At 41.1% G+C, this 12554-nt stretch overlaps 1 protein-coding gene across 1 annotated transcript in view; it reads right to left on the bottom strand.

The window, feature by feature from the left end:
- SON (SON DNA and RNA binding protein) overlaps positions 1-10778 on the bottom strand; it is a 56088-nt gene extending 45310 nt beyond the window's left edge. Inside the window, exons 1-3 of the mRNA XM_072420178.1 lie at positions 10424-10778; positions 2361-2524; positions 2-1655 (exon numbers count right to left, since the gene is read on the bottom strand). Coding sequence (XP_072276279.1) covers positions 2-1655; positions 2361-2524; positions 10424-10506 — 1901 coding nt within the window. The 5' untranslated portion in view covers positions 10507-10778. The remainder of the gene's footprint in view (position 1; positions 1656-2360; positions 2525-10423) is intronic.
- Between the last annotated feature and the right edge of the window lie 1776 nt (positions 10779-12554).

The following is a 12554-nucleotide window of genomic DNA, read 5'->3' as shown; positions in this document are numbered from 1 at the left end:
AGGGGAGGCTGACCGGGACCGGCGCCTCCGAGCAGGGGAGGCTGACCGGGACCGGCGCCTCCGAGCAGGGGAGGCTGACCGGGACCGGCGCCTCCTAGCAGGGGAGGCTGACCGGGACCGGCGCCTCCTAGCAGGGGAGGCTGACCTGGACCGGCGCCTCCTAGCAGGGGAGGCTGACCTAGACCTCCGCCTCCTAGCAGGGGAGGTTGACCTGGACCTCCTTCTAGTAAATGATGCTGATCTGGACCTGCGCCTCCTAGCAGGCGAGATAGACTTGGATTTGTGTCTTTTACTTGCAGACTTTGACCTTTGTCTTCTGGCAACTGGACTGGTTCTTGACCTCCGTCTCCTGGCCACTGAACCAGACCTAGACTTCCTTCTCCGGGAACCTGAATAAGACCTTGATCGTCGAATTCTAGAGTCGGATTTTGATAGCCTCCGCTTTGCTGATTTTGATCTGGTTCTTTTATTAGTTGCTGACTTAGACCTCGGTCTATATTTTCTGCTTGTTGATCTGGATTTTCTTTGTCTACTTGGTGATCTTGACCTTGTTCTTGAGCAGGGTCTCTTCTCAGTTGATCTGGACTTGCGTCGTCTTGTAGGTGAACGAGTCCTTGATCTGTGTCTTCTGACCACAGACACTGACCTCTGTCGATTTCTTATAGATTTTGACCACCAACTTCTTATTGGGGATTTAGAATATCGAGCAGAAGTCCTGGATCGTGATCGCTGCCTCCTTGCTGGAGACCTGGAAGATGATCTTCTCCTTTGACCTGCAGAACTTGATCTGGATCGTTTTCTTTGATCACGAGAGATTGAATATGATCTCTGCCTGGATTTAGGAGATTTAGTACTGGTCTCAGAATCCCTTGGAATATTTACTAAAGACCTAGATCTTGATCTATGTTGTTGTGAACTTGAGCGTGATTTTTCCTTGGATTTTTGCAGTTTTTCACAATTTGATTTTGACAGGGATTTTGATAATGATTCACATCCATTATTTGGGTCAAGGATATCGGTTTCACTGTTAACCTCTAGAGAACTGTTTACTCCAGGACTTTTTGATTGTGAATAAATGGCCAAGGATTGCCTGCTCTGCTGTGTTTTATCAGTTTCAAAAGTCTTATCAATATTTGAAGTGGATTCACTGCTTTGCTGAATTGCGAGACTCGACACTTCACATTGCTCTTTATTTTCAGCATCACATGCTACAGAATTTTCGGAAACATTTTTACTTAATTCATTTGGGCATTTTGGGCCGAAGAATCCAGAATCTACATCTAACGGTAATCCAGTTGGTTTATCTTCCAATTCAGAACATTTATTTTCTTGTGTGCTTGCTGAAGAAAGTACTACTGTATTTGTATTTACATCTGCCTTAGATGATAACACATCCAATAAGCACTGTTCTTTTGGGGGCGATGAAAAGGCTGGTTTCCAAACAGATTTTGATTCTGAACTGACATTCTCTTGGTCCTCAACACTAGAAATGGATTTTGATCTTTTCTCATGTTTCTCTTTTTTCTTTTTCTTCTTTTTCTTTTTGCTTTTATGCTTCTTGTGCTTCTTGGATTTCTTTTTTGACGAATCCCTCTTTACTTCATCATCGGAGGTTAATTCTGCAGGTTTTAACTCTTTTGATGCACTTTCTGTTTCTAGCAGGGAAAAAATAAGACTCATTAGGCAATGTTCAAAGAGAAGATTAGGAAATTTTACAGATGACAAAGTTAAAGAAAAATTGCATATCATATCTTATTTTGAATTGTCACATACATCTTCAAATTTGTTTTTAGAAGGTCTTCAATCACAAATATAAGTGTCAATTATTATAATTAAATCTGAAGCTCATCTAAACCCAACAATGAAAACTAAACAAATTGCAGCTTACTACATGTGGTGGCTGCATTAGCGTGTCTTTATCAGGCTTCTTTTCCTTTCGTTTCAACTCCTAATCCAGCAAGTAGCATTTACTAAATTAGTGGCTACACTTCAGGGCTTTTCACAGGTAAAGTAAAACTTAAGGAGAAAATAGTGGATATACAGCTGTGAGGATGTAAATGTTTCTAGCCACACTTGGGAACTTCAGCCAACTTGAATGGCTGGGTCAGAACAATGCAACTCCAGCATGTGCACATGGAAGATCATTTTAACACATTGGATTCCAATGTAGTGCACATTCTTAAGAAGATTGCAAATAGGTAGGTAGGATTTTTATAATGTCGACAAGCATGCCTTTTCAGCAATATAAAGTCTAACTGCTCTAACTTTTTAAGTTTCTTATTTGTCCTTTCCCATGGGTCCTTTTAACAATGCAATATTCACTTCTTGAGGTAAGGTTTATTTTAATTCAGTGGTTTTACCTATTGTCACAGGTTTTACAACTTCCATGTTTTCAGTCTTCATGGTTTCATCTTGACAAACTGGTGCAGTCCCTTCACTTTGTAGACAGTCGGATGTGGGTTCTAAACTGTTCTCTTCCTTCTGTGCTGTTAATTCCCCATTCTGAGAGTTTTCAGAGTTCTCACTAAAATACAATGTCAGAGAATATCAACACAAAGTAACATTACAGTATACTTGAGCAATGTGCAGTTTCTGACTGCCAGGTCAGTTTAAGTGACATCAACGATCTTTTTGGCTATCTGAAAGGATGACATTTTTCCGATCGGTCACCACACTAATGTACTATGAGCTGTGGATACTGTAATTCTAGAAGGACTTGAAACTTGTTTCAAGGGGTTCCCCTCATTTTAAAAAGACCAAGAAACACAGATGTAAATCAAATTAATACCATGCAATTTGCTAAACAACTATATTTAAACGAAACAAAATATATTTTTATTATATATTAACTTGTATATCCAAATATATATTATATATTGGATATTAATTGTAAGTTGTCCAACATAATAAAGAAACAAAATTCTTGACATACCGAAAGTTCAAGCCAAACAAACTTTTTAATGGTCAGAGCTCTCCCTAAAGAATTCTAGCACATAATATTGATAACAGCAAAGTTTGGGGACATAACAATGCTAAAGAAATGCAGAGAGTATCAGAAAGAAAAGTTAGCACTTGTTCAGCCCAGGGTTTGAACTTTTTAAATGGGACAGTACAGAACCGCTCATTCATTTCTTCTGAGCGACAGACATGGTAACAGCACTGAAATCTCACCAAATCTGAACTAGCCCCAAATCTTTTCCCCTGACAAATGGAGGTCTCTAAACCATGATCGACCCAGGATGGACAAGTGTAAAACAAGTGTAGAATGCGAGCACAGTGGCTTGTCGCCAGCATCCTTAATGGGGACAAACAGAATTGAAATCAGACAGTGTTTTGAACCTGTCAGCAGCAGCAAAGTTGAACACCTTGCCTTCTAAGTGAAAGTGGTCTCTCCAACGGGGTCCTGAGTAAGACTTATCTCTGCAATCAGCAAAACTGAATGCTTTCAACTGTATGAAGAATACTAACTCATCAGTACAGGAAATGTTAGAAATCTGCAACAAAACCAATAGCTGAAAATTAGAAAGCATAACAATCCAGACCATGCTGCCAGAGAACAGGTTTTCTGCTTTTATAAATCTACAGATTATTAATAGAGCCTGACATCATAATGTTTATGTTCAACTGCAGGTCCCCAAAAATGCTGCAGAAGAATTTAACTCTTATTTCTCTTAGTACATGCAGGGGCTCCCAGTTTGTTGTTGGCTTACAGCACTGAATTGCATATTAAGTTTTCTTGATGATTTAAGCATGTAAAAATGAAAGCAGTTGCTATTTAAAGAGAAACATGTACTAAAAGAAATGTGTGGGCTGCCACTGACCTTACCGTCAGATTATTAGCACTTTAAAAGGAGAGGTTAAAGTGTAACTCCAGGATTATTTAAGCAACCACAACAAACGTGCTAACCATCAATAACCCAAGTGATCAACTGAAACAACTTCCCACAGGGAATAAAACTATTAAAGGACACACACACTACCTAAATGCAGTGATTAAACCTTGACATTTTCACACCATGCCAAAGATCAATATAATACCAAAACTCAACATTGTCATCCTGAATCAACATCACACAAATGTAGACAAGTGCAGATGCCCAGTTTCTACAGAAGCACAAATAAACCAGCAAAACAGAATACCAGCAATGCAATGGTCACCAAGGGAAATAAAGTGTAGCAGATAAGTAATACATTAGGAATACTTTTCTTGGAAATATGATGATGTCCAGAACTATTATCAGAAAAGAAATTGAAGAAACAAGGACCCAGAGAATTTCCAGAGTGGTCCTAGTGGAAGCACAAAAACCCAGGTATACACACTTTGAAGAACCATAGAATAAATGTATTACAGGTAACAGTGAAGAACAATGAAGATTCTCTGGATGTTTTGGGCTGCTTCACTACAAATACATATGGTCAGCCTAAATTCTAAGGAATACATGACATTTGTAAAAAAAAAATTGATAGATTACTGCAATTTTCAAAGTTCAGCACACATTAGTGTGCAGGTAAGATGCATTTACATCAGTAATTCATCAGTGCAGGACATGTCAGAAATCAATAGCCCAAAATTAAGAAGCATAGCTCATCAGAGATTATTAATAATATTTATAATAAACAGGATTTATATAGCACCAACATAATCTGCAGCGCTGTACATTAAATATGGGTTGCAAATGACAGACAGTCACACAAGTGGAGGAGAAGACCAGATTAAGCACAAAAAGCATCCTGAATAAATCTATTTTCTGTACTTGTGAGAAATAAATTCAGAGGGTAAAAATCTCCATCAGACACCTCTAGGGAAAACTAAAAAAAAAAATAGATTTTGGATTCAGATTCACAATCTCAATTTTTAGGAGAACTTTGTAAAGTTGTTATTGTAAGATGTTTTGGCTGGACTCTAACATAGGATTTTCATGTTAAAGATGCATAATTTCCCTGTTTGGACTTACTGTACTCTTTCAGAGCTTAACACACTTCATTTTAAATCTTCAGTCTATGTGCGTGTTGATCAGCTCACACAAAGCAAGAAAGAGTTACAGCCCATTTCCAGGTTACTTCTGGGTAGCGAAGAAGAATACATCTCTATTTGGGAGATTGTTTTTATTCAAAATGATAGCAAAAAATCTCCCCAGGTCCAAATTAATTGTCTGTGTTCAAATCCAAGTAGCTTACATATATAGAACCTAGAGAGTAGGGACTGTGCAGAAAGGGACCACGCTGGCAAATTTGGCACATAGGTTTGCATATAAGCAATATCTGCAGGAGTGTGCAGAGGGTTCATTGTATTTAAGAAAACCCATGATAAAGTTTAGAGACTAACCTGACTGATCTGAAAAAAGTAACTAGTATACTCAAGAAATCCAAAAGGAGACATTTAGAGGGCTTCAAACATTATTCATCATTTTTTTTAACAATACAGGTTATCAATTATAAACAAAATATCGTTGAAACAAAATCATTCAGGTTTCATTCAAAATACCCATTTGCTGAGATGCTAGCATATAGCTTGTTTTACATTAGACAGAGGTTTCACTTTGACCTAATTACCATTAATCAGTAGGTAAACATTAATGAGTGACACCTTTAAATAAAATCAATAAAATCACACTTACCTTCAATCCCGCAGGTCAGCCTGTCGGTCAGGAGATTTCTTCCATCAGGTCTGGCGTTGTCCCAGTATCCGTCTTCAGCCTGGCGCAGAGGGAGCGCCAAGCGCTGCCATCATCTTCTGCGTTCTTCCCAAGTTACCGGATCTGGCACTGCGTAGGCGCAAGATCGGGTACCGTACATTGGAAAAAAACTTGCCGATCCCACTGCCTATGTGCGAGATCGGAAGTTTGTTTGCCTTTGATAAAAGGGCTCTTTCAGCGCATGTCCGAGATGCTCGGGCATGCGCAGAACATCAGCCAAGAGCCTCCCCTATAGGATTGTCCCCCAATTAATTCCTCCATCCCAGAGTTTTTGCCCTCCACAGGGTATCCCATTGTTTGATTGATTAGAGTCAAATGCATTATGATGGAAGCTGAGATATTAAGAGTAAAACTATCTCCAGAAGAAAAGTAAAAAAAAAAGTTTCAGCAGTTATTCATAAGTGTGTATAAGCACTTTCAGTTTTCTGTTTTTCTCTCAAATACCTGTTGAGCCTTCTATAGAAGTTCACCTAATACAGCCTGCCATCATGGCATTGAAACGATGCTCCACTACACCAGAAGTAAAGAGAAACTAAACTAAAAAAAAAAAAGAAAGAAATATCCACATCCAGAACATCCAGAGGTGTCTTGCATCAAGTCCCGCGTTGTCCCAGAATCTGTCCCAGAGCTGATGCTCCGGGCTCCGCCATCTTCTCCTCTTCTTCCTGTTCTTTTTCCTAAGTCACCCGACCCAGGCGCGAGGTTGGGTGACGTAGGATGGGAAAAAAAATTGCCGATCTCACTGTGCATGCGCGAAGTCAACAAATTTTTCTCTTTGCGCAAAAAGGCTCCTTCTGCGCATGCCCGAGCACCCAAGAGCCTCCCAAGATGCGTGACATAGGTATCCCGGGAGGTCTTGCACTCCCATTCATTCTCGATCGACTAGGCGATCGAGAATTAGGGTAAGGTGCTTGCACTAAAAAAACAAAAACAAACAAACAACAGATTTTTACCTTGCATAAAAGGGTTGTCCACCCTTTTATGTAACATTAAATTTCTGAGTTTAGGTACACTTTAAGAGCAAAGTTGTCTAATGAGGTTGTGCCTGCCTGCACTGTATCATGAGGAAAAATATTGCAGGGGTCATAGCTATCAGCGCTGTCATTTCTGATTCACAAACTTGTCAATCAGCACTTGGCCACCACATATACTTCTGTACGCTACTTTCTTAATAAAAAATAATAAATATTTTTTAGCCAAAATCAAAGGGACACTTATGCCTCTGTATTCTGCCCAACAGCCTATTTCACAATACCGTCGGTTTATTTAAAAATGTTGTATCAGCATATCCAAACATTTTCATCATCTGTTTAACTGGCTCAGTCACATTTAAAAATGTAATCAAAGATTCTAAATTTTTTCAAAAAACTTTAATAGATTAAAGGATAGGTATATGTATGTCTCTCTGAACTTATCAAGAACCTAATGTGCCACAGTTTTTCTGCATTTAGCAGGTGCTAGTTTTCTCTGTATATTACAACCCCAAACATCTATAGGACTCATCTAACTTAATCTCAAGACTAGGGACACAGCCCTGTTTAGGTCTATGAGACTTTAATGTGCAGACAGAGAAGAAGACTAGAACCAGCCAAACATAAATAATCAATATGAATATGAGGAGAACTTAAACCAGGGTAAAGGAAATGTTGAGCAAGACACCTTGTATTAAAGCGGACTTGAGCTATAATTCAATTAAAAAAGTACACCACAATAATAACTAGGGATCCTCACATGTAGGTTCTAGTATAACCTATACTGCTCTGATTCTCTGCATTGCAATTGTGCTTTCGCATCAATACACAGGTTTCTGAAGCAAATAGCAACATACACTGGAGCAGGCCTCATCCAGTGTTGTCACCACCAGTACTCCCACAATAATAATTTCAATGTAACATTGCTGTAAAGCATGCAAATGGGAATTGGCTTCAGACTGGTTGCAGGAGATTAACAGCACTACAACACAGTGGATTTTTAAAAAATGTATTTAATAAAATAGACAACTGTTCAGGATTTGCATTAGTTTAAAGTCACTTGAAAGAAGCACAAGTACACATATGTACTTTTCCAATGGCCTGACGTACAGAGGTGCTGCTACAGCTCCACTCCCTCGCCGCTGTAATTATTCTATACTTTGAGGTATACAAAAGACTTGCTGCCCTGGTTGGCCGCTGTGGTTCCTACCGCTGACCACAATGAAACTAAGCATGTACAAGCTGGTGGAAGGAATAACAGCAGACAGCGAGAAGCATTCAGTTCATCGGACATGTTATACAAACATGGAGGAACCCTTGAAATACCTTTCAACTCATCAGTGAACCCCTAATGTATTTACTATATCCGCAGCTAATAGTACAATAGTGTGATGGTCAGTGGGAAATATGCCTCTTACATTGGTGACCATTGGGTCAGATTGCCAAAAAGACCATTAGTGTGTCACTTGAAGCGTACCTAAACTCAGAAATTTCACTTTTCATAAAAGGGTAGACAACAAAATTTTTGCTTTTTTTTTGTGCAGCACTGCCCCCTAATTCTTGATCGCCTAGTGAATTTTACACTTTACATAAAAGGGTAGACAACCCTTTTATACAGGGTAAAAATTCTGATTGTTTTCTTTTGTTAAAAAAAAAAAAAAAAAGAGGGTGCAGGCCCACCCCCTGAATGAATGGGAGTACAGAGCCTCCCGGGATACCTACATCACGCATCTCGGGAGACTCTTGGGTGCTCCTTCTGCGCATGCCCGAGCTTTTTGGGCATGTGCAGAAGGAGCCTTTTTGTGGGGGGAAAAAATGTGCCTTTCCCACGCATGCGCAGTGAGATCAGCAAGTTTTCTTTTTCCAACCAACGTCATTCGATCTCGCGCCTGGGTCGGGTGACTTGGGAAGAAGAACCCGGAAGAAGAGACGAAGATGCCGGGACGATGTGGAACCAGATGCAAGACAACCCCAGATGAATCAGACTGCCCTGGGGGATTGAAAGGGTATTTTTTTTTGGCAGTTTTTAGTTTAGTTCCTATAAAAAAAAGAAAAAACACAAACAGAATTTTTACTTTACATAAAAGGGTTGTCTACCCTTTTATGTTAAGTGAAAACTCTCAGTTTAGGTACGCTTTAAAAGCAGCTTTACAGAACTTAACATACCAAACTTGAAAAAACTAATATAACTCAGGGAACCCCTGCAGTGTTGAACCCAGAAATTTTATTAAGTGGAATGGGAAGAAATTGTAAGCGGGTGGCAGCGCCTGTATTGTAACCCAGCACTTCAGTAACCACTCAAAAACAGCCAGGTGGTTACTAAAAAGTGCCAGGTTGTGTGCCCAGGTAAAAAGATCTGGGGAGTACACTGCCTGCCCAATATATACAATATGGCCAGCTAATGGTACATTGGACTAGGGGTCAGTGGGATCAATTACTCCTACAATGTTGGCCAGTGGGAAGAATGTCACTCAAATAAACAATCGGTCTCAGTGATAACTGACCTTAGAGACCCAAACAGCTCATTGCTCAAGAAACTCTAACAACCTCCGAATGAACCCTGGTTTAAAGCGTACCTAAACTCAGAATTTTCACATTACATAAAAGTGTAGACAACCCTTTTATATAGGGTAAAAATTCTGATTGTTTTTTTTTTTTTTAAAGTTCAACACCATATTTTAAGTGCAAACAAAAAAAAAGGTGCAGCACCTCCCCCTAATTCTGTGATCGAGAATTAATGGGAACACAAAGCCTCCCCCAGGATACCTACTTCACACATCCCAGGAGGCTCTTGGATGCTCCTTCTGTGCATGCAGAAGGAACCTTTTGATGAAAGGGGGAAAAAATTGCCAAACTCATGCATGCGCAGTGAGAACCACAAGTTTCCTTCCAACCAAGTCACCGGACCCAAGGGCGAAATCAGGTGACGTAGGTTTTGAAAAAAAAAAAAAAACATACTGATCTCACTGCGCACGTATGATCGGCACTTTTTTTTTGCCTTTCACGAAAAGGCTCCCTGCCCGAGATGGAAGAAGAACCCAAAAGAGAAGAAGATGGCGGTGCCCGGCGCGCCAGCTAGTAGACCAGATGTAGGGTTGACGCGGGACCCGATGGAAGACACCTCCGGACCGACTGACTGTGCTGCAGGATTGAAGGTAAGTGTAATTTTTATTTTGGGGGACTTTTGAGTTTATTTCCTCTTTAAAGTGACAACGATGCTTCTTCACAGATACAGTATGCCAGGTGTTGTCACCCCAGCACAGGAAGTGTTGTACTTGCATCATGTAAACAAATGCAGCCTGCCATATTCTATGTTTGCTTTGCGGGTCAAGCTGCAAACAAAACAAACTTTATGCATTATGGGCATGTGATTGTGAAATCACCATGGAAACCAAAGACTGTAGGCCTTGTAAATTTCTTAATAAATTGCTCAGGAAACCATAGCATGTTTTGGGTTTACATTCTTCCCAAACCTCCCCTCCCCCTTCCCGGTCTAACATGCAGGTGACGTAGAGATATATCTCAGCATAATATAAACACATAAATGTCAATATACACATACATACACCGTTTAAGCACCGGACAGGGTAAGCTGGGGCCTGGATCCGTCGCCAGAACCGACATCCCCGCCTCCATCGAGGCCTGCCTATCCCCAGGCCTCCCAGGCCACACACTCCCCCCTCCTCCTCATAACACCGTGTAGGCCGCAGCCAGGCCTCCGGTACTTCCCGCGGCACACCGGCTACACCCGCTCACCTGTTAAGTTTCCCCTCCTCCTGAATCTCCTTGAATTTATTCACCACGAATGAGCGGAAGATTTGCTCTATATTGGTCGCCATGGCTCCCAAAACCTTCTCGTCCAGGGACTCTCCGACACACTGACGCACCTACGTGCGCGGGCACGAGCGGCCAAAGCACACCGCGCGCTAGATGCGCGCCCCCGAGTTGTTTCCCGTTCGGCTTTATTTTTTTTTTCTTTCACCACATTCTAAAACTCCTTCCTTAGCCGAGCGTGAGTACCTACAACCGACTGTGAAGTATGAAAAGCGAAGACGCCATTGTCACCCAGCAGTGACAAGAATACGTCACCCGCCTGAGAGGACGGGGAGACTGTGGGCGGGGAATCTCTGTAGGGGGCGGGGAATCCACACAGGGGGCGAGAATCCATACAGGGGGCGGAGCCTGTGCAGAATAACACCAGGATGCTGGGACTGTGGTATACATGGTGTAAAGCGGACCTGTTATAAAGTTCACATAAGAGGTGAACATTGGGCTCTAAAACCAGCCTTCCTGTTTATTTTTACACTCTAGCCTAGTCAGGGAGCATTGCTGCTTATAGTATATCTAAACCCAGTATCATAATGCATAAAAGAGATTGAGGCATTAGTATGACACAGGAACAAGCATGCAGCCAGTGAAAATGTCACAACATCTTATCAGAATCCCTGATATATAAACCTTTAAAAAATTACTAATGGAAGTGAACGTGCCTGGTGAGGTTACTGTATAACCCTTATACAAAGGGTAAAACATATAAATAAAGCAATATACAAATCTGTACTAAATATGTGTTCATCCAATATTCTATTTAGTTTTGTATTGGAGAAGACTTAAAACTCTCTCTCGCTCTTGGGTTGGCCATCCCTCCAGCCCTGAGCCTGGGCATTTTATGGGCAAAGGTTCTGACACTGGGCAGCCAAACAATAGAATGGTGGGCAGCGTAAGTATTAGTAGAGGAGACAATCAAGAGAACCTGTCACAATGCCTTGAATGGACAAAGCAACAGCACACAATTCGTTCTCCAATATCTGTAAAGGCAAAAAACAATGCAACTCATTTGGGCTTATTTAGTCTCGTCAGTCAGGTCAGGTCATAGGATTTACAACTTTATTATTATTAAACTGTATGTATATAGCGCCAACATATTACTCAGCGCTGTACATTAAATAGGGGTTGCAAATGACAGACAGACAGTGACACAGGAGGAGGAGAGGACCCTGCCCCGAAGAGCTTACAATCTAGCATTTCACCAAAACTTATGAGTTCAAGTCATTTTACCGTATGGTCTTTCTGCAGCTTCTCCCCAGGAGCAAAACCTTCTCCTTACCCCAGAAGCACATAGCCCCAGCAGTGGGCAATATGGAAAGTTGAACCCTGGTTCCCTGTTGGAGCTCCATTGTACCACCCACCCCCAATGTGATGGTTGTCCTGGATGAACAAAGAATATGAATGCTCATGCAGGAGGGGGGATATGGAATGGTGGGAAGTAGTGAGGGTTTAGGAGACAGAAGAAGACAGGTAGGCAAATTTAAAAAGATGGGTTTTGAGTGCTCTTTTAAATGAGCAGAAAGTAGAAGCAAGCCAAATAGGATGAGGAAGACCATTCCAGAGAGTCGGGGCAGCTCAAGAAAAGTCTTGGAGCTGTGCGTATGATGAGGTTATGAGCGATGAAGTCATTAGTAGATCATTGGAGGAACGAAGAAAGCGGCTAGGGGGGTATTTATCTATCAGGGCAGAAAGGTAAGTGGGAGAAGAACTGTGTGGGGATTTGAAGGCAAAGCACAGGAGCGTGACTTTGATTCTAAGGTGAAATGGAAGCCGATGAAGAGAACTACAAAGAGAGGCAGCCATTATACAAATGATGATGCAGCTTGGAGAGCTGAGAAACATCTTCAACATTACCAAATTAAGTCTAATTAAATGTGACAAACTACCATATACAATACAGTGATGGGAATAAAGGAGAAACTTCACAGACATGAAGGACTGAAACCCATCAATATACCGTATTTTTCGGACTATAAGACGCTCCGGCCTATAAGACGCACCCAATTTTAAAGGAGAAAAACCTAGAAAAAAAAGATTCTGAACAAAATACTAAAAAATC

This window comes from Pyxicephalus adspersus, chromosome 1 (genome assembly GCF_032062135.1).
Source record: "Pyxicephalus adspersus chromosome 1, UCB_Pads_2.0, whole genome shotgun sequence".
Classification (NCBI taxonomy): Eukaryota; Metazoa; Chordata; class Amphibia; order Anura; family Pyxicephalidae; genus Pyxicephalus; species Pyxicephalus adspersus.
Note: the sequence above shows the minus strand (reverse complement) of the source record. Positions and strands in the feature narration are given on the sequence as shown.